The 24,016-nt window shown below is 36.3% G+C and overlaps 1 protein-coding gene across 1 annotated transcript; it reads right to left on the bottom strand.

Moving 5' to 3' along the window:
* Window positions 1–638: 638 nt before the first annotated feature.
* Window positions 639–21,192, bottom strand: LOC129146213 (uncharacterized; the record flags this gene model as incomplete). Its single annotated transcript, XM_054697778.1, has 11 exons — window positions 639–691; window positions 6,457–6,548; window positions 6,906–7,006; window positions 8,501–8,652; window positions 9,142–9,219; window positions 9,700–9,948; window positions 17,871–17,923; window positions 18,282–18,382; window positions 19,874–20,025; window positions 20,515–20,592; window positions 21,071–21,192. Coding segments are annotated over 11 exons (1,231 nt in total), but the record flags the coding sequence as incomplete, so codon positions are not given.
* Window positions 21,193–24,016: the final 2,824 nt, after the last annotated feature.

The raw sequence follows: 24,016 nt of genomic DNA, 5'->3' as shown, positions 1-24,016 counted from the left end.
AATTTGCAGCAACATGGATGGCACTGGAAGGGATCATGCTCAGCGAAATAAGCCAAAAAGAAAAAGAAAAATACCGGATGGTCTCACTCATAGCAGGAATCTAGAAAACTTAAATAAGGGACCAGGAAAATGAATATAAGAAAGTGAAAATCAAAATCAACAAAAAACTATGAACCAGAGACACTTTTGGGGGGTGGGGGGCGGGAGGGGAAGGATTGGGGTCAGAATGGGGCGTTTGCAATTGTATGGGGGAATATAAAAATAAAATTTAATATTTAAAAAAAAAAAAAGTTATAGTCAAATTTCACCATTTCCTGCAGTATGTGGTTACCAATTTTCAAAAATAAATTCATAGTTCTCAATTGGGTCTCTCAGTCTTCTAAAGCATGTTATTGAATCATGATATATGAACTATAAAATACTCCCTATAATCATTCTGCATTCTTATACTTTGAAAAATTCAGAACAATTCAACACTTAATTAAAACCATACATTAAAAATGAATGTTCCCCTTAATGTCTGAACTTTTTATGGCACTGGTAACCACCAAGCGCAAACTTTGTCACTTGCCATCTTTCACAATTTTCTTATCAGGAATAAGAACTATGGTTTTTACTACAGTGGACACCAAGACCAGTCAGAGGATCCCCAGGACCTCAGCAGCAATCTGCCCTGGAGGTAATGGCGAGTCTGCGGGGAGAGAAATGGAAACACTGAAAAAAAAATGAAGTCAAATGTTAACGGTTTACAGACTCTCCTGTGAAGGTGCAGAGTGAAACAACACTGGAAAAAAAGTAGATTTCTTATCAAAGTGTCACTGAAAACTTGAATAGGAAATCCTACCTATTGTAAAGGCAGTTTCTCACACACCTCCAGAGCAAAGGAGACTGAACTTGTAGTGTGTCATTTAGTTTGTCCATTGACAAACGCCTCTAAGAAATTGTGTTCCTATTCTAAAAGGTATCAGGGGACAAAGGACTTAACCATACTTGGCTGTTAAATTGCTTCCATCTCAACCACAAACACACAGAAAACCTTACTTAAGTGTCTGGTAGATGTTTTCACTGCTAGACAAGATTGCTGAGTCTTGGCATTACATAATGTTTTTTTATACTCTCATATGTCAATTCTATTTTGATGGAAACATTCTAAAACCATTAACCCCTAAGTAATATGTATTAAATAAGATGTCACTAATTTTCTGAAGAATTACATTTTCAACTTTATTCCAAAAATAGTCCCTTGATCACCAGTTTCTAAGTTTTTCTTTTCTATTTCTCTGCAGTCAGTTTTTTAATTGGTAAACAGTTGTTTAAACTTCCACTGATAAAAAGTGCCTCTAGGCATGATAAAGCTTTCAATACGATTGAATTAGATCACCATTCCATGACTGAAATATTAAATAATTTTTCATTACGCTTTTCAGTTATTCATCCTCTAATCATAACATAAACAACAAGAGTGATTATTTACAAAATGTCTGCACTTACATAGAAATATTTGTTGTAAATGTGACAATAGCCCACACTAACTGTTGAGGGGAAAAAGAGTTGAGGGGCCTCCCTGGTGGTGCAGCGGTTGAGCGCTGGGTTGTGAAGCTGCCTGCAGCCTCTGCATCGCCGGTTCGATCCCCGGTTGCTCCCCGGCCACTGGAGGAGGGTCCCACATGGCGCGCAGACCTCTCCTGGCGCCCGTTGCTCCCCTCAGCAGTGTACTTCGGTCCTTCTGCCTGCTCTGCTCCCTGCTCTGGCTCTGGTGAATTCTCTCACCCTCCCGCGCTTCTGACTGTACCCCATGCTTGTATAAATAAATAAATAAATCTTTAAAAAAAAAGAGTTGATTTTTTCAAAATATCACTTAGCCAAAAAATTGGAGGACAGGAAAAGTAGGCTTTTAGAGCACAAAGTCACACTAGGCATTATTAAAAGAAATGTAAAACATTCTAGTTTCAAAGAAAATTCTCTAAATAAGTTCACCTAAAATACAAGTTAGTAAACATAAAAATGAAATCCCTACAACATGATTTTGAATACAGTGATATATCTATTTATTTTCTGAGTCAGAGATCATCAAAATGTATGTTCACATCATACTAATAGACGGGAAATATGAAAGTAATATACCAAATTTTGAATTTAAACAGCTTAAATGCATATATTGCTCAAAAATGAAAGGGCAGAAATCTGAGCATGCATCAAAGAAACTGAAAATGACAAAGCCAAAAATAAGTAAAATTTGTCTAAAACAATAGAAGAAAAAAATAAATAGCACAAATAACAAAATTGTTAAAAAGCATGAACAAAGCAAATAGGTTCTCATTGTAAAAACTTAATAACTGCAATTACACTATTGAAGAAAACAATTGAGAAACTAAGACTTTAGTACCTAGATTACACATGAGAAAACCGTTACGGTTTTTATCTTAAAAGGTTTATTTTATTTATTTAAACATACAAATAAAGGGCTGTCGGGCCCTCCTACTGCTGCATGGGGTTAAGACAAAACCTATAAGGCTGTCTGCACCTTCTGCAGCATGAGTTCAATCCCCCGGCCCGCCAGGGAGGAACCCACATGGTGCAGCAGACCTCTCCTGTCTTGCCCATTACTCCCCTCAGCCATGTACTCTGTCAGTCTGCCTGTTCTCTGCCCCACTCTGTCTCTGGTGAATCCTCTCACCCCCAAAGCCTCTGGCCTGTAACCCAGGTCTTGTATGCAAAAATTAATAAATCTTAAAAAAAAAAAAAAAGATGGGCTGTTGGTTAGAGGTACAGAAGGTGAGAGGATTCACCAGAGACAGAGTGAGGAGCAAAACAGGAAGATCTACTGAAATAAGCTGCTGAGAGAAGGAGTAGGCTAGACAGGATAGGTCTACTGTGCCAAGTGGGTAGCTCCCTGGCCTCGGATTGCACTCATGGCATAGTGGCTGGCGGTAGCTTGAGAGCACTGAGACTAACCCCTGTGACACCAGGGAGGCCCCCCACTATGGTTTTTAGTAGGTACACTGGACAAAAAGACTGTTTATGAATACATTTTATGTCTATGTGAAATAGAAAATTTGTAGAAAATATAATTACCAAAAAGTTGCATAGCAAATAGTTCTACCTGAAGAAACTTCACATGTGTTAGAGCTACCGAGTATTACATGAAACTTCCCTGAAACATGTTTATATCCTCTGATGATATCAGCAGTGAAATAACACTTCAAAACCACAGTGCTCTTACACAAAGGCTTCCAGCTAGTAGAAAAACAGGAATCGGGCCTCCCCGCGGGCACAGCAGTTGAGCACTGGGCTGCGAGCTGCCCGCTGCCTCTGCAGCGCTGGTGTCCGGCCACCAGCGTGGGTCCCACGTGGCGCTAATGCCTCTCCTGCTGCACCCGCTGCTCCCCTCATCGGTCTGCCTGTTCTGTTCCCCGCTCTGGCTCTGGTGAATTCTCTTACCCTAACACGCTTCTGATTGTACCCAGTGTCTGTATAAATAAATAAATAAATCCTTAAAAAAAAAAAAGTAATCTTTTTTACAATAGCCTTGATACAAGACTTGTAAATATATAACTATGAATTAAAACATAGTCTAATCTTTTTTGTGACTAAGAAAGAAAAATTTGCTGCTCTAAATAAAATACTGTAGAGTAAATGGTTTTCAGGCTTTTCTGCCCTCCCACCGTTAGGATTACATGCCTGATGGGCACCTGCATTTGTGACATTGTTATAAGTTGTGTTGTTTACTTCTATGGGCCATAGCAGCAGTATTGAGATATTCTCCAAGAGAAGCAGAAGCAGGAGAGAAACAAGGTAGAGAGGCAGGAGAGAGAAGGGGAGAAAGAAGGCCAGAGAAAGCCCAGAGTAGACTTGCTGGGGGCCTAGGAGGCTGATGGCCTCCTGGCCCCCGAGCACCCCTGCCTGCCGTGTACCTGGTTGCTACACTTCATGTAAAAAGCTCAATAAAAACCTGAGAAAACCACTGAGGACTCCAGGACTCCTCCTTTACCCTCCTGTGTCTGCATGAATCATACAGACCCTGCCCTGTGCTCATCCTGCCACTACAAATATGTACATGGATGACAAACTCACAGAATGATTACTATAGTTTTATTTCAAAAATGCAAGATGCTCTTATAATTGAAAGAAATATAGATAATTTACTTCATAAATTTAACAATGAAATCTTTTCTCATTCCATTTGATGCAAAACAAATAAAAACATGACATCAAACTTATAAAATCATTACAAAAATGAGAATGTGATGGCATGACATTAATTGGAGAGTGATGATGAAAAAGTTACAATAAACTTCATGTCTAAGAATGGATACTGAAATCTTTGTCACTAAAATGGGAATACAGGGAGATCAATCACAGTAACTACTATTCAATATTGGATATAAAACTCTGGTCTGCAATAAACCAGTTAAAAAAAGTAATTGTGGGCTTCCTTGGTGGCAAAAGGAGTTAAGCACAGTATTATGAACCTGTTCTCAGCCTCTGCAGAACCAGTTCCATCTCCAGCCAGCCATGGAGTTACCCACATGGCCGAGCAGACATCTCCTGTCTTGCCTGCTGCTCCCCTCAGCAGTGTATTTCAGTCAGTCTCCCTGCTGTGCTCCCTGCTTTGTCTTTGGTGATTCCTCTCACCCACTGCACCACTGGCCTGAACCCAAGTTCTTGTATGCATAAATAAACTAATCTTAAAAAAAAAAAAAGTAACTGTACTTGGAAAGAAACAAAGTGTGATTATTTACAATAAATATTTACATCAACATTCATAATTTGTATATTCAAATACTAGATTCATTTTAGATTTATAGAATTAATATGTAAAGTCAGCAAAAATATTGCATATAAATCAATGAGCCAACTTTAATTTTGTTGCTTTTTACATCACCAAAAATCGTTAACAGATATTTCAGGCATTTTTAAATAAAGTGTCATTACTGAGGCATAACATCATTTCCCTATGTCTTCTGTAAAAATACAAAGCAAAAGGAGAAAAAAAAATCCAATTTAAGGAAAGATTAAGGTTGATGTAGATTAAAAAATAAATATGGCAAAGAGGACTAAACTCCAAATTATTTTAAAGATTAAATACTCTCAAATGTCATCACAGAATTTTTTAAAAACAACTTTATTGAGATATAATATATGAAACAAAGTTCAGCCATTTAAAGTGAATAAATCAAAGACATTTAGTGCTGCAGGCGGCCTTGTTGCCCCAGCTAGATAAGACACTGGTAAGCAGCGAAGCTAAAGAGCTTCACACCGTGGGACAGAAGATTCCTTGTGCCTCACACCATGGGGCTGAAGATCTAACATTCCTTCACTTTTTGTTTTTGGTCATAAAAAGAGAAAAATTTCCCAAAAAAGGTACATTAGGCACTATATTATATGCATCAGTATACTGCAAATAAACGGCACGGAAAATTATCTGTTAGAAATTAATTATTAAACAATTTGGCCCACTTGACAATGGGAGACAATTTATTGAACATGCCTGACAAGCATTACAATACAATAATTATAGTAGGTCCTTCTTTTGCCTTCCCTTGAAGTTTCTTGGGAAGGTTTTTAAATGAAGCTATTTGAGTTAAGGAGTTTCTAGGTAGAAAAAGTTCTGATAGCTGAGCAGCAGCTGGTCTCTGGCTGAAGGCCATGTGAATAGAATAGTCTTTTGATGCTTAGGCTTTAGCTGATAGGGATGCACTGGCAGCTATCCACTGTCTTAGGTAACTGTCTAGCTGAAATAATAAGTTTTAGTGTTAGGTCTGGTTTTTTATCTATTAACCTTAAAGGCTACCGTCTAGCTGGGACCTGTAAGAGACAGTAGTCTATGGGAACATAATACACTAATTGTTTCTGCTTTACACATGATAATGTATTTTTTTGATTACTAATAATGAATAAATAAAGACCTGCTGAGTCTCTCGGCAGAAGATACTAGCACCTCACCAAGTGTCAGTGTCTCCTCATTCTACCTCATCCCCTTCCCCTCAGCCCTTTTGTTTTCACCAATGCCTCATCCTTTCAGGAACCCCTGACAAGACATTTTGCCAAGGCTGGTCCCCGGCAATTTAGCATATTCATAGTTTGCAAACTTCACTACTCTTAGCACTGAAAAATTTCTGCTTCAAAAAGAAACAGAGAACTAATCAGTGGCCAGTTCCTCATCCCACCTGGGATACCCAATCCACTTGCTGGACCTATGAGTTTGCCATTACTTATGGCAACTGGACTCACACAACAAATGATCTTTTTGAAGGTTGAACACCACAAAACATGTCAGACACAAAAGTAATGCTATCTGTACATTTTGCTGAACATAGTGTATTTCAATAATTATTTTGAAAAAAAAAGTCATTAGAACAAAAAACAAAATCAATAATAAGATTTATTTCTCGAAATAGAAATTTACATAAATAAATCCAAAGTTAGTTTTTTTAATTTAAATCTTATTCTTGCAATAATACATATTTTTATCTTCACATTTCTCTGCATAATATTTAGATTCTAGCATAAGACAGTGATGGTCAGGAGGTACTGGTTTTCTTATCCTGTAATAAAGAAAAAGGCATATTCTGTTGTTATGTAATGTTGGGGCAAACCAAGAAACAATAGCATTTCTTTCAATTGCAATACAAGCCATATTTTCAAAATGGATGAAGACAATTTTCAAGAATATATGTAAGGTTGGGAGTTAGACAAACTGAGCTGTCCTTTCTTCAATATTTATCAAGATTTGACTAGCATTCAATACCATTCTCATGTCTATAATTTAAATCAAATGCATTAATATCATTTTTCCTATATTCTTTTTCATACCTTGCTTCTCTTAAGTTCTAAATGGTGCAGCAAACTAAGAAACAATAACGTTTTAATGCTACTTTTAACATTATTTAAATAAAACTTACTCTAGTTGGATAGCTGATCCATTTACCAGTGTCCATGGCTGACTGCTGTCGTTACGGTAGACTCCAATCCATGATAAAACTGATATGGATTTCATAAATTTCTGTTCAAACATAAAGAATTTTCAATTACATAGGAACGATGAAAGGTTTTATTAAAAAAAAACACACACACAAGTAACATGTTCATTCATAAGGTTCTACATTTTCAGAATGAATAGACAGATTCCAATCTCACAGCACATACACACAGTATGTTGAAAACTATTGTGCATAGTGCCACAAATTCTCACCAGCACACATCATTACATAACATGAGCTCCTAAACATTTATACTAAGAACTTTACTCTTGTCATGTGAACAGGAAAATCTGACCTAGGCCTGCGGCTTGTCAGCACCAACTTACAACAGGAGGAGGCTGGGGAAGCCATTTCTCCCTGAGGTGAGGGGTTCTGTGCAGCAATGGGAGGGCAGCCTACAAGGGCAATGCCTCAGGTAGTGACAACAGTCAGCAGCCAGGACAGGCTTCTTCACTTCCCACAACCGAGGGACACATGAGTAGGGTTGGGAGGGTGGAGATAGGACAACTACGGGGACCCTATTACTGAAAATACTGAACCAGGGACTACCTGGCGCCTCAAGGAATTAAGTACAGCACTGTGGGGCTGTCCATAGCTCTATGTCAGGAGTTTGATCCCTGATCTGCCAGGTAGCTGCCCACATGGTGCAGCAGACCTCTCTTGCCTTGCCCACTGCTCCCCTCAGGAGTGTATTTTAGTCAGCCTGCCTGTTCTGCTCCCCACTCTGTCTCTGATGAATCCTCTCACCCCTCACACCTCTGGCCTGTACCCCAGTTCTTGTATACATAAATAAATCTTTAAAAGAAAGGAGAAAAAAATACTGAACACAGGAAGTTTATCTCTAAGATGACACTCACATATTTCACCTGACACATTAAACAGAATGGATTTTGAAATGTTATATCATAAAATTCTGCAGTGAAAATTAGCAAACAGCAGAAAAATGAATTATTATAGATGAATTACTGAGGAAATATAGGGGAGTGATTTGACGGAACAAAAGCATATACCTTATGATTGCATTTCAGTTCACAAAGGAGAAAGGTAGCTATGAAATCAAATTTCAAGTCAGTGGCTAAATAACCAGACAGCAGGAGAGAAGAGAGCAGACAGGGTATCTGGGGTGCACTGGGGTCTGGGACTCCTACTTAGGATCTGTTTTACAGATACAATTATCATTCACTTGGTGATTAATCTGTCAGATCACAGTATGTTCACCTTACTTGATGTGTATTAAACAACATCTTTATTTAATATATATACACACATATATATTTAATGTACATATATATTGAAAATACGATTCTCTAGGAAAGCCAAGAACTGCTTTTTTTTTTTTTTTAAGTGTGCATTAACGGGTCAAAGATTTGAGTAAAATCCTCAAACTCAGACAATGGAATGTTATACAAACTTTAAAATAAAATACAAATGTGTACATAAGTTTGCATGAATTCTATAACTACAAAATTGACCTGAATAAGTCTTCAATAAAGTGGTTGGGACACTGAAATTCTTACCATTTCTTCCTCAGATTCTACGTAGAGCAGCTGAGAGTCCATACACTGACAAGCCGTCACACTCTCATTCCAGGTGTTTTTTTCAGCACTAAAGTAATAGCAGTTGTTGGAGTACAAAAACCACCCTTTTGGACAAGGGCCACAAGGATATGCTGAAGACAGATTATGAATTATTACCTAAATTATTTGGTTTAATAAAATAAGACATATATACATGCCAAGATGAACAATCATGTGCATAGCACAGGCACACACCTTACAGTGGGTGCATACAACACACACTCACAGAGAAAGGGCAGCTTCTCATGCTATAATTTAGGTGCCCATAGGAACCAAACTCACAAATAATAATCATTGTTATGTCCTGATAAAAAGTAAATAAAATCGTTTTCTAATAGTTGCTTATACATATAATAGCAGCATGACAAGAGCCAATTGGCCACATGGTTGGAGTTTGTAAGTGAATTTTTTTACTGTTGTTGGATATGATGAACCCCTCCTATTACCATTATTCATGAACATGTATTATTTGATAATATAATGTTTGTTCTAACAGAAAATATTTTACCATTATTACCTAGTCTAACATATATACATAACATAAACTGTACTAATATCAGCATTTTGGAAATCATGCGTACCTTTCTGGATCTTTGTTATGTTTGAGCAATCATTCTGCTCTGAGGAGAAATCATTCTTCTCTGGCTCTTTAGTAGTAGCTAGAAAAATAAAATAATCCTTATAAAAATTCAGTGATCTAAGTAATTAATAATCAATTTAATATTGCAAAGTTAGAAATGTTGTATATCAGTAGAATTATAGTAATAATCCATATTAAAGTTGTCTTTCCCTGAAAATTAATAAAAGAATAAGCTTTGAGGAAAATATCTCAAAAATTTAGAGTCAAATTTCACCATATCCTACAGTACGTGTTTACCGACTCTCAAAATTATTTCATTGTTTTCAATAAGATCTTTCAGTCTCCTAAAGCATGCCATTTTATCATGATATCTAAATCTATAAAATACTCTCCTTAATCATTCTGCATATTTACACTTTGACACAACCACCATTCAACACTTATATAAAACTATACATTAAAAGTGAATGTTCTCCTTAATATTTGAACTTTTTACAGCACTGGTAATAACCATCAAGTGTAAACCTTGTCGCTTTTAATCTTTCAAAAATTGTCTTACCAGGAATAAGGAATATGGTTTTTACTACAGTGGACACCAAGACCAGGCAGACAATCCCCAGGACCTCAGCAGTAATCTGCCCTGGGGGTAATGGCGAGTCTGCAGGGAGAGACATAGAAACACTGAGAAAAAAAGGAGACAAAAATGATGACAGTTTACAGACATGAAATCTGCCTTCACAAGGAGTCAAGTATGGAAGGTTGGATCCCAAATCCACATCTCCCATTGTATTCTTGCAGCCAGAATATCCTGTGTTTCAGTAAACATAATGCTCTATGAGATGCTGTCAAAGACTCCAGCTCCAACGTTGCAGGAACAAAATCAGTACTCACATTACACATTAGAATGACATAGTCATATTTCAACCTCAAACTCTCACAGGGGAAAACTATGTGAGCTTATCCCTTACAACTTCCACACAGCGGCACAACAATCATACATCCAGAGTGGTTACACACCTGTCTATTAAATGTTTTATCTTGCACACGTAGTACTTGTCATTCCCTTAAAGGTCCTAAGAAGTATTTGAAGATGTCATTCCACAAAGGTTATTTCTATTCCGTTGAGCAAGTGGAGCTTTATGTGCCCTTACCTTTCATTGCTGTCCTCTTGGGTCCAGATTGACCTCTGGGTAGCTCTCCTTGGTCATTCGTCCTTGCAGCTGAGTAGTGTCAGGGACGGAGCTCTCTGATAGTTGCAGGCAAGTCTAATTAAATGCTGCATATGATGACCAGATCCCTAGTCTAGTCAGGTGGGTGGAGCATGTAGAGTAATAAAAACATATTGCTGTTGAATAATGGACAAGTCAGATTAAAATTTCCTTAGAGCTTAAAAAATGAGTTGCATAATATGAAAATAATTTTTAGAAAGAGATTTTATTTTTCACACAATTCTAATGGTTAGGGGAAAAGAAGACCAAATATCAGTGGCAAAATTTCACAAATAATAACATCCACACTATTTAAAATTATCATCATACAAAACATTTTGAAACTATAGAATAACTGTCTTAAAAAAAGGTTTAGAAAATGATGTTCTTTTAGAATTTTTATATGTAATAATAATTAGACTGACATTCTCTAGTGTGCTACAGTTGTGTTAAATATGTATTAATTTTCTACTCTAAATTACCTTTATAATGTGAATAACATTTATCATTAAAAGGGACCATAGCTTAAAATATGATATTTTTCTCAAAATAGTATAGACTTCTAAGAAATCATTAAAATTTTGAGGAATATTTACTATATAGCTTATGTGACATTAACTTCATGAAGTCCTAAGCAATATTGACAAAGCAAAGATTTTGAAATGACATTTATTTTATAAAAGAGGTTGGTAAATGAGAGAACGGAAAAGCTAAAAGAGCAAAAAATGATAAAAAAAAAATTTAAGGGGCAATAATGTTGGCTCAAACTTCCAGAAGGATTTTAATTATAATAAATCAGTTAATGAATTTAAAAATTGAATCAGTGAGCTATGCAGAGAGTGCAATCTGAAATTAATCCTGGCTTTGAAACCTACAAAAGTTACGTAGATTGTACTAATTTTGCTTACAAATCTAAACCTGGAATGAAAACATATAATATATACATGTAAAACTCTTAGCATTCAACCTGCCCTTTCTAAGCTCTCAGAGTCAGTTATTTTAATTATAGTTTTGACAAACTGACATAGTTATTTCAAATTCCTATCAGTTAGACCATATAACATAGTATCCGAGACAGAAGTTTCTTTATCACTGTTGCATATCTTTTTGGCTATGTACAGCTCAATGGAAAAAAAAATTGATACTTTATAAGTCAATTAGAATTTTATGGACTGCTTCTTCCTCTTTTGTATGAACAATTTATTCATTTTATTATGATTAAGAAAGTGTATAAGTAATTATATTGGACTTTCCTGATTTAATGAATTATTTTTAAGAATCTATGTTGAAAGGCTGGTCTAAACAATAAATGATACATGTTATTATATTTGTACTGATTGCAAACTCCAAAATAAACTGTTCCATGTCAGGATGCTGATGGGATATCAATAAGACTGTATTGATTTAAAAACCCAGTCATCCTTGTATATATGCACTTGAGTAATTCTCCACAGTAAAAAACTTGAATATTTAATATAACCTATAATATGTTTCATATTTATGCTTATTTTCCCACCCTGAGTTATTCAATAAAGACATCAATGTTCTCTATAATATGATTGCTTAACAATTGTATCACATACAGCATGTGTGACCAATGAGGTGGGCTGGTAGAGAGACAGGAGAGTAGGAACACATACCTTCTCTTGGCCAAAGAGTGGAGTATCCTCTAGTGGGAGACCTGGTAACTCACGGAAAAAAACAAACAATATCTGTGGTTTACACAGACTCTCCTGTGAAGGTGCAGAGTGAAACAACATTGGAAAAAAAGTAGATTTCTTTTCAAAGTGTCACTGAAAACTTGAACAGGAAATCGTAGCTATTGTGAGGGCAGTTTCTCATCACACACCTCCAGAGCAGAGGAGACTGAACTTGTAGTGTGTCACTTAGTTTGTCCATTGACAAATGCCTCTAAGAAATTGTGTTCCTACTCTAAATGATATCAGGGGACAAAAGACTTAACTACAATTGCATCTTAAATTGCTTCCATCTCAACCACAAACACACAGAAAACTTTAGTTAAGTGCCTGGTAGATGTTTCACTGCTAGATAAGTTTGCTGAGTCTTGGCATTACATATTGTTTACTTATACTCTCATATGTCAATTCTATTTTGATGGAAACATTCTGAAACCATTAATCATTAAGAATATGTATTAAATAAGATATCACTAATTTTCTGAAGAATTACATTTTCAACTTTATTACAATAATGAACCCTTGATCACCAGTTCCCAAGCTTCTCTTTTCTATTTCTCTGCAGTTTTTTAATTGGTAAGCAGTTGTTTGTTTAAATTTCCCCTGATAAAGTGTCTCTAGACATGATAAAGCTTTCAATATGATTGAATTATATCACCATTCCATGACTGAAACATTAATTTCTCATTATGCTATCAGTGATTCATCCTCTAATCATAAAATAAACAAGAGTGATTATTTACAAAATGTCTGCACTTTCATAGGAATATTTGTTGTAAATGTGACAATAGCCCACCCTAACTGTTGAGGGAAAAAAAATTGATTTTTTAAAATATCACTTAGTCAAAAAATTGGAGGATAGAAAAAAATGTAGGCTTTTAGAGCACAAAGTCACACTAGCCATTATTAAAAGAATGGTAAAACATTCTAGTTTCAAAGAAAATTCTTTAACCAAGTTCACCTAAAATACAAGTGAGTAAACATAAAAATGAAACCCCTATATGATTTTGAATACAGTGATAAATCTATTTATTTTATAAGTCAGAGATCATCAAAATGTATGTTGACATCATACTGATAGAAGGAAAATATGAAAGTAATATTCCAAATTTTGCATTCAAATAGCCTTAAATGCATATATTGCTCAAAAATGAAAGTGCAGAAATCTGAGCACTCATCAAAGAAACAGAAAATGGCAAAGCCAAAAATAAGTAAAATTTGTCTAAAACAATAGAAAAAAATAGCACAAATAACAAAGAAAAAACTGTTAAAGAGCATGAACAAAGCAAATGCATTCATTGTAAAAACTTAATAATAGGGGCCTCCCCTGCTGGCACAGCGGTTGAGCGCAGACTCTCCAGCACCAGTTTGTTCCTGGGCCGCCGGCAAGGCTCCCACAAAAAAAACCCTTAATAATAGCAATTACACTATTGAAGAAAACAATTGAGAATCTAAGACACTAGTGCATAGATTATACATGAGAAAACCATTATGGTTTTTATCTTAAAAGATTTATTTTATTTATTTATACATACAAATAAAGGGCTGTCCGGCCCCCCTGGTGGTGCAAGGAGATAAGACACAACCTCTGAGGCTGTCCACAGCCACTGCAGCATAAGTTCTATTCCCTGGCTGGCTAGGGAGCAACCCACATGGTGCAGCAGACCTCTCCTATCTTGCCCGTTGCTCCCCTCAGCCATGTACTTTGTCAGTCTGCCTGTTCTCTGCCCCACTCTGTCTCTGGTGAATCCTCTCACCCCCCATGCTTCTGGCCTGTACCCCAGTTCTTGTATGCAAAACTTAGTAAATCTTAAAAAAAAAAAAATGATGGGCTGTTGGTTAGAGGTACAGGAGGTGAGAGGATTCACCAGAGACAGAGTGAGGAGCAGAACAGGCAGATCTACTGAAATAAGCTGCTGAGAGAAGTAGGCTAGACAGGATAGGTCTGCTGTGCCAAGTGATTAGCTCCCTGGCCGCAGATTGCACTCATGGCATAGTGGCTGACAATAGATTGAGAGTACTGAGACTAACACCTGTGACACCAGGGAGGCCCCCCACTATGGTTTTTAGTAGGTACACTGGACAAGAAGACTGTTTATGAATACATTTTATGTCTATGTGCAATAGAAAATTTGTAGAAAATATAATTACCAAAAAGTTGCACAGCAAATAGTTCTACCTGAAAAAACTTCACATGTGTTAGAGCTACTGAGTTTTTACATAAAACTCCCTTAAACTGGGTTTACATGCTCAGATGATATCAGCAGTGAAAAAACAATTCAAAACCACAGTGCTCTTACACAAAGGCTTCCAGCTAGTAGAAAAACAGGAATCGGGCCTCCCCGGTGGCACAGCAGTTGAGCACTAGGTTTTCGAGCTGCCCACAGCCTCTGCATCACCTGTGTCCGGCAGCCACTTGGCGTGCAGACCTCTCCTGCTGCGCCCGCTGCTCCCCTAAGCAGTGTATTTCGTCAGTCTGCCTGTTCTGTTCCCCACCCTGACTCTGGTGAATGCTCTCACCCTACCATGCGTCTGATTGTATCCAGTGCTTGTATAAATAAATAAATCAATCTTAAAAAAAAGGAATCTTATTTACAATAGCCTTGATACAAGATGTGTAAATATGTAACTATGAATTAAAACACAGTCTAATCTTTTTGTGAATAAGAAAGAAAAATGTGCTGATCTAAATAAAATACTGTAGAGTAAATGGTTTTCAGGCTTTTCTGCCCTCCCACCATTAGGATTGCATGCCTGATGGGGAACCTGCATTTATGATATTGTTATAAGTTGTGATGTTTACTTCTATGGGCTGTTGTAGTAGTATTGGAATATTCTCCAAGAGAAGCAGAAGGAGGAGAGAAGCAAGGTAAAGAGGCAGGAGAGAGAAGGGGAGCAAGAACGACAGAGAAAGCCTAGAGTGAAGACTTGCTGGGCCTGGTGTCCTCCTGGCCTCCCAGTACCCCCTGCCGTGTACCTGGCTGTTACACTTCATGTTAAAGCTCAGTAAAAACCTGAGAAAACCACTGAGGACTCCAGGACTCCTCCTTTACCCACCTGTGTCTGCATGAATCATACAGACCCTACCCTGTGCTCATCCTGCCACTACAAATATACACATGGATAACAAACTCACAGAATGATTGCTATAGTTTTATTTCAAAAATGCAAGATGCTCTTATATTTGAAAGACATAAAGATAATTTACTTCATAAATATTTAACAATGAAACCTTTTCTCATTCCATTTAATGCAAAACGAGTAAAAACATAACATCAAACTTATAAAACCATTACAAAAATGAGAACGTGATGACATGACATTAATTGGAGAATGATGATGAAAAAGTTTCTATAAACTTCATGTCTAAGAATGGATTCTGAAATCTTTGTCACTAAAATGGGAATACAGGGAGACCAATCACAGTAACTATTATTCAATATTGGATATAAAACTCTGGTCTGCAATAAACCAGTTAAAAAAAGTAATTGTGGGCCTCCTTGGTGGCAAAAGGAGTTAAGCACAGCATTATGAACCTATCCTCAGCCTCTGCAGAACCAGTTCCATCTCCAGCCAGCCAGAGAGTTACGCACATGGCCGAGCAGACATTTCCTGTCTTGCCTGCTGCTCCCTTCAGCAGTGTATTTCAGTCAGTCTGCCTGTTGTGCTCCCCGCTCTGTCTTTGGTGATTCCTCTCACCCCCTGCACCTCTGGCTTGAACCCAAGTTCTTGTATGCATAAATAAATTAATCTTTAAAAAAAAAGTAATTGTATTTGGAAAGAAACAAAGTGTGATTATTTACAATAAATATTTACATCAAAATTCATAATTCATATAATCATATACTAGATTCATTTTAGATTAATAGAATTAATATGTAAAGTCATCAAAAAGATTGCATATAAATCAATGAGGCAACTTTATTTTTTTTGCTTTTTACATCACCAAAAATAGTTAACAGATATTTCAGTCATTTTTAAATAAAGTGTCATTACTGAGGAAACATCATTTCCCTATGTCTTCTGTAAAAATACAAAGCAAAAGGAGAAAAAAAAAATCCAATTTAAGGAAAAGATTAAGGTTGATGTAGATTGAAAAAATAAATATGGTAATGGGCCTCCCCGGTGGCGCAGCGGTTGAGCGCTGGGTTCCGAACCTGCCCTTGGCCTCTACGGCGCCGGTTCGATCCCCAGCTGCTCCCCAGCCACAGGAGGAGGGTTCCACATGGCGTGCAGACCTCTCCTGCCGCCCACTGCTCCCCTCAGCAGTGTACTTCAGTCCTTCTGCCTGCTCTGCTCCCCGCTCTGCCTCTGGTGAATTCTCTCACCCTCCCGTGCTTCTGACTGTACCCAGTGCATGTGTAAACAAAACAGACAAACAAATAAATAAAGAAACATGCCTCTATAAAAAAAAAGAAAAAAATAAATAAATATGGTAAAGATGACTAAACTCCAAATTATTTGAAAGATTAAATACTCTCAAATGTCATCACAATTTTTTTTAAAAACAACTTTATTGAGATATAATATATAAAACAAAATTCAGCCATTTAAAGTGATTAAATCAAAGACATTTAGCATATTCATAGTTTGCAAACTTCACTACTCTTAGCACTGAAAAATTTCCGCTTCAAAAAGAAACAGAGAACTAATCAGTGGCCAGTTCCTCATTCCATCTCCCCTCCGTCCCTGGGAACCCCAATCCACTTGCTGGACCTATGAGTTTGCCATTACTTATGGCAACTGGACTCACACAACAAATGATCTTTTTGAAGGTTGAACACCACAAAAAATGTCAGGCACAAAAGTAATGCTATCTGTACATTTTGCTGAACATAGTGTAGTATTTGTAGTATTTGCTGAACATAGTATTTCAATAATTATTTTGAAAAAAAGTCATTAGAACAAAAAACAAAATCAATAATAAGATTTATTTCTTGAAATTGGAATTTACATAAATGCCGCGGACCAGCCCAGCGGTGGCGGGAGATTGAGACAATCTCAGGGTTGATTGAGAATGAGCTAAAGGTGGTCGAAGGACTTAGGGCGAGGGACAAGAAAGAATGACACACAGACACACTCAAGGGAGAGTGAAAATCTGAGTGCAATTTATTGAAAGCAGTCTTTTCTTTTTATACATTTCTTCTCTAATTGCTTCATTGTGTTTTGCACAAAATGTGGTTAATCATTATCAAAGTATACGTGATTGCCGTAACACATATCATTACATCTTGCTTATTAATTATCACAAAATCAAATACAAATCAAGAACATTTCATATTTTATCCTCCTTGCTGGAGGTTTGTTCTAGATCTTCTGATTCATTGTTATGATTATATATTTTCTATCATTAATGTATTTTTATCCTATATTTATCATTTATTCTCATGATTGTGTTTGCTTATATTGTTTACTACAAGTAATATAATCTGTTTCCATGGTTGCATTCCTTTACTATGAGCCTAGTTACTGGCAACATATTTTGGTGGTGCCTCAACTACTCACAGGCCTGATTGTTCCTGTTATTTTCCACGGATGAACAGGTGGGAACCAAAATCCCCTCGGGGACTGCGTCTGTCTTAGGTTGTCAGGACTCACTTCCTGATCTTACCCGTCATTGACTGTCCAGTCCAGCTCACAGGGGCAGAGAGCATTGTGCCAAGACAGCACAGCCACCCATTATTGATGCGAGATTGTGGCAATTGTAACATTGCTCTCAGGAGCCGCCACACATAAATAAATCCAAAGTTAGTTTTTTTAAATTTAAATCTTATTCTTGCAATAATACATATTTTTATCTTCACATTTCTCTGCATAATATTTACCATAAGAGTCTAGCATAACACAGTGAGAGTCAGCAGGTACTGGTTTTCTTATCCTGTAATAAAGAAAAAGGCATATTCTGTTGTTATGTAATGTTGGGGCAAACCAAAAAAAACATTAGCATTTCTTTAATTGCAATACAAGCATGTTTTCAAAATGGATGAAGACAATTTTCAAGAATACATGTAAGGTTTGGAGTTAGACGAACTGAGCTGTCCTTTCTTCAATATTTATCAAGATTCGACTAGCATTCAATACCATTCTCATGTCTATAATTTAAATCAAATGCATTAATATTATTTTCCTATATTCTTTTTCATACCTTGCTTCTCTTAAGTTCTAAAATGGTGCAGCAAACTGAGAAACAATAGCATTTTTAATGATACTTTTAAGATAATTTAAATACAACTTACTCTAGTTGGATAGCTGACCCATTTACCAGTGTCCACGGCTGACCACTGTCGTTACGGTAGACTCCAATCCATGACAAAACTGATATGGATTTCATAAATCTCTATTCAAACATAAAGAATTTTCAATTACATAAAAATGATGAAAGGTTTCATTTAAAAAAAAAAAACACAAGTAACGTGTTCTTTCATAAGATTCTACATTTTCAGAATGAATAGACAGATTCCAATCTCACACCACATACACACAGTGTGCTGAAAACTATCGTGCATGATGCCACAAATTCTCACCAGCACATCATCATTACATGACACGAGATCCTAAACATTTACACTTAGGAACTTCACTCTTCTTGTCATGTGAACAAGGAAAATTCTGGCCTAGGCCTGCGGCCTGTCAGCACCAACCTACAACAGGAGGAGGCTGGGGAAGCCATTCATCCCTGAGGTGAGGTGTCCTGTGCAGCAACAGCAAGGCAGCCTAAAAGGGTGATGCCTCAGGTAGTGACAATAGTCACCACCCGGGACACGGTTCACCACCCACCACCAATGGACACATGAATAGGGCTAGGAGAGTGGAGATAGGACAACTAAGGGGACTCTATGACTGAAAATACTGAACCAGGGACTACCTGGTAGCACAAGGAATTAAGCACACCACTGTGGGGCTGTCCACAGCATCTGTGGCAGGAGTTGGATCCCTGACCTAGAAGGTAGCTACACACGGTACAGCAGTCCTCTCATGACTCACCCACTGCTCCCCTCAGCAGTATATTTCAGTCACTCTGCCTGTTCTGCTCCCCACTCTGTCTCTGATGAATCTCTCAGCCCTCGCACCTCTGGCCTGTACCCCAGTTCTTGTATGCATAAGTAAATGGATCTTTTAAAAAAAAGAAAAAAAATACTGTACCCAGTAAATTTATCTCTAAGAAGATGACACTCACATATTGCACCTGACACATTAAACAGAATCAATTTTGAAATGTTATATCATAAAATTCCGCAGTGAAAATTAGAAACAGCAGATAAATGAAATAATGTAGATGAATTACCGAGGAAATATAGGGAGTGATTTGACAGGAACAAAAGTATATACCTTATGATTGCATTTCAGTTCATAAAGGAGAAAGGTATCTATGAAATTAAATTTCAAGTCAGTGGCTAAATAACCAGACAGCAGGAGAGAAGAGAGAGCAGACAGGGTATCTGGGGAACGCTGGGGGCTGGGACTTCTACTCAGGATCTGCTTTGCAGACACAATTTTCATTTACTTGGTGATTAATCTGCTGATCACAATATGCTCACCTTTCCTGAAGTGTATTAAACAGCAATCTTTATTTAATATATATACATACATATATATTTAACATACATATATATTGGAAATATGGTTCTCTATGAAAGCCAAGAACTGGGTTTTTTAACTGTGCATTAATGTGTCAAAGATTTCAGTAAAATCCTAAGTCAGACAATGGAATGTTATACAAACTTTAAAATAAAACACAAATTTGTACAAAAATTTGTATGAAATCTATAGCTATAAAATTGAACTAAATAAGACTTCAATAAAATGGTTCAGACACTGAAATTCTTACCATTTCTTCCTCAGATTCTACGTAGAGCAGCTGAGAGTCCATACACTGACAGGCCGTCACACTCTCATTCCAGGTGTTTTTTTCAGCACTAAAGTAATAGCAGTTGTTGGAGTATGAAAACCACCCCTTTGGACAACGGCCACAAGGATATGCTGAAGAGAGATTATGAATTTTACCTAAATTATTTGGTTTAATAAAACAAAACATATCATATACATGCCAAGATGAACAATCATGTGCATAACACAGGCACACACCTCACAGCAGGTTCATACAACACACACTCACAGAAAAAGTGCAACTTCTCATGTTATAATTTAGGCGCCCATAGGAACCAAACTCACAAATAATACTCATTCTTATGTCCTCATAAAGAGTAAATAAAATCATTTTAATAGTTGTTTATACATATAATAGCAGCAGAACATGACCCAATTGGCCACATGGTTGGAGTTTTTAAAAGAAATTTTTTCCTGTTGTTGGATGTGATGAACCCCTCCTATTACCATTGTTCATGAACATGTATTATTTGATTATATAATGTTTGTTCTAACAGAAAATATTTTACCATTATTACCTACTCTAACACATATACGAAACATAAACTGTACTAATATCAGAATTTTGGAAACCATGCGTACCTTTCTGAATCTTTGTTAGGTTTGAGTAATCATTCTGCTCTGAGGAGAAATCATTCTGCTCTGGCTCTTTAGTAGTAGCTAGAAAAATAAAATAAACCTTATAAAAATTAAGTGATCTAAGTAATTGATAATCAATTTAAAATTTCAAAGTTAAAAATGTATATCAGTAGAATTATAGTAATAATCTATAATAAAGTTGTCTTTCCTGAAAATTAATAAAAGAATAAGCTTTGAGGAAAATATCTCAAAAATTTAGAGTCAAATTTCACCATCTCCTACAGTGCTTGTTTACCAACTCTCAAAATTATTTCATTGTTTACAATAATATCTTTTAGTCTCCTAAAGCATGCCATTTTATCATGATATCTAAATCTATAAAATACTCTCCTTAATCATTCTGCATATTTACACTTTGACAAAACCACCATTCAACACTTATATAAAACCATACATTAAAAGTGAATGTTCTCCTTAAATACTTGAACTTTTTCATAGCACTGGTAATAACCATCAAGTGTAAACCTCGTCGCTTATAATCTTTCAAAAATTGTCTTACCAGGAATCAGGACTACGGTTTTTATTATGGTGGCCACCAACACCAGGCAGAAGATCCCCAGGACCTCAGCAGCAATCTGCCCTGGAGGTAATGGTGAGGCTGCAGGGAGAGACATAGAAACACTGAGGGAAAAAAAGGAGACAAATGTTGACAGTTTACAGACATGAAACCCGCCTGCACAGGAGCCAAATATGGAAGGTTGGATCCCAAATCCACATCTCCCATTGTAATCTTGCAGCCAGAATATCCTGCATTTCAGTAAACATAATGCTCTATGAGATGTAGTCAAAGACTCCAGCTCCAACATTGCAGGAACAAAATTAGTCCTCACATTTCAGATTAGAATGACATAGTCATATTTCAAGCTCCAACTCTCACACAGCAGACTATGTGAGCTTATCCCTTAGTCTTTCCTCACACCAGAACCGCAATCATACATCCCAGAGCAGTTACACAACTATGTATTAAATGTTTTATCTTTGCACAGGTAGTACTTGTCATTCCCTTGAAGGTCCTAAGAAGTATTTGAAGATGCCATTCCACAAGGTTATTTGCTATTCTGTTGATGAAGTGGGGCTTTATGTGCCCTTACCTTTCATTTGCTGTCCTCTTCGGTCCAGATTCACCTCTGGGTAGTTCTCTACTTGGTCATTCACCCTTGCTGCTGAGTAGTGTTAGGAACGGAGCTCTCCAATAGCTGCAGGCAAGTCTTACTAAATGCTACATATGATGACCAGAGCCCTAGCGTAGTCACGTGGGCAGAGCATGTAGAGTAATAAACTCATATTGCTGTTGAATAATGGAGAAGTCAATTAAAATTTCCTTAGAGCTTAAAAATGTGTTGCATAATATGAAATAATTTTTAAAAAGTGATTTTATTTTTCACACAATTCTAATGGTTAGGTGAATAGAAGACCAAATATCCACAGCATAAATTTCACAAATAATAACATCCACATTATTTAAAATTATGATTGTACAAAACATTTTGAAACTATAGAATAACTGTCTTTAAAAAAGGTGCTATATTAGAAAATGATGTGCTAACTTTTAGAATTTTTATATCTATTGATAATTAGATTGACATTTGCTAGTGTGTTACAGTTGTGTTAAATATGTATTAATTTTCTACTCTAAATCACCTTTATAATGTGAAAAACATTTATTATTAAAAGGGACCATTGCTTAAATTATGATTTTTTTCTCAAAATAGTATAGACTTCTAAGAAATCATTAAAATTTTGAGGAATATTAACTACATAGCATATGTGACATTAACTTCTTGAAGTCCTAAACAATATTGCAAAGATTTTGAAATGACATTTCTTTTATAATAGAAGTTGGTAAACGAGAGAATGGAAAAGCTAGAAAAGCCAAAAATGATAAAAATTTTTAAGGGGGCAATACTGTTGGCTCAATCTTCCAGAAGGATTTTAATTATAATAAATCAGATAATGAATTTAAAAATTGAATCAATGAGCTCTGCAGAGAGTGAAATCTGAAATTAATCCTGGCTTTGAAACCTACAAAAGTTACGTAGAGTATACTAATTTTGCTTACAAATCTAAACCTGGAATGAAAACATATAATATATACACGTGAAAATCCTAGCATTCAACCTGCCCTTTCTAAGCTCTCAAAGTCAGTTATTTTATTGTTCTGACAAACTGACATAGTTATTTCAAATTCCTATCAGTTACACCATATAACATAGTTCCCTAGACAGGTGTTTCTTTATCACTGTTGCATATCTTTTTGGATATGTGCAGTTCAATTAAAAAAAAAACTTTTGATACTTTTATAAGTCAATTAGAATTTTATGGACTACTTCTTCCTCTTTTGTATGAACAATTTATTCATTTTATTATGATTAAGAAAGTGTATAAGCAATTATATTGGACTTTCCTGATTTAATGAATTATTTTTAAGAATCTATGTTGAAAGGCTGGTCTAAACAATAAATGATATATGTTGTTATATCTGCACTGATTGCAAACTCCAAATAAACTGTTCCATGTAAGGATGCTGATGGGATTTCAGATAAGACTGTATTGATTTAAAAACCAATCCTCCTTGTTTATATGCACTTGAGTAATTCTCCACAGTAAAAAAACTTGAATATTTAAGATAACCAATAATATGTTTCATATTTATGCTTATTTTCCCACCCTGAATTATTCAATAAAGATATCAATGTTCTTTATAATATGATTGCATAACAATTGTTGTATCATATACAGCATGTGTGATCAATGAGGTGGGCTGGTAGAGAGACAGGAGAGTAGGAACACATACCTTCTTGGCCAAAGAGTAGAGTATCATCTAGTGGGAGACCTGGTAACTCATGAATACAGACAAACAATATCTGTGGTTTACACAGACTCTCCTGTGAAGGTGCAGAGTGAAAGAACACTGGCAAAAGTAGATTTCTTGTCAAAGTGTCACTTAAAACTTGAACAGGAAATCCTAGCTATTGTGAAGCAATTTCTCATCACACAGCTCCAGAGCAGAGAAGACTGAACTTGTAGTGTGTCATTTAGTGTGTCCATTGACAAATGCCTCTAAGAAATTGTGTTCCTATTCTAAAAGATATCAGGGGACAAAAGACTTAACTATACTTGCTTCTTACATTGCTTTCATCTCACTATAAACACACAGAAAACTTCAGTTAAGTTTTGGTAGATGTTTCACTGCTAGGTAAGTTTGCTGAGTCTTGGCATTACATAATGGTTCTTATACTCTCATATGTCAATTCTGTTTTGATGGAAACATTCTAAAACCATTAACCATTAACTAATATGTATTAAATAAGATGGCACTAATTCTCTGAAGAATTAAATTTTCACCTTCATTACAATAGTCCCTTGATCACTGTAGGGTAAATGGTTTTCAGCTGCTTTTCTGCCCTCCATTAGATTGCCCTGCTGATGGGGCACCTGTAGTTGT

This window comes from Talpa occidentalis, unplaced genomic scaffold (assembly GCF_014898055.3).
Source record: "Talpa occidentalis isolate TD23 unplaced genomic scaffold, MPIMG_talOcc4v2.1 talOcc4.187, whole genome shotgun sequence".
NCBI lineage: Eukaryota > Metazoa > Chordata > Mammalia > Eulipotyphla > Talpidae > Talpa > Talpa occidentalis.
This window is presented reverse-complemented; position numbering and strand designations above follow the sequence as displayed.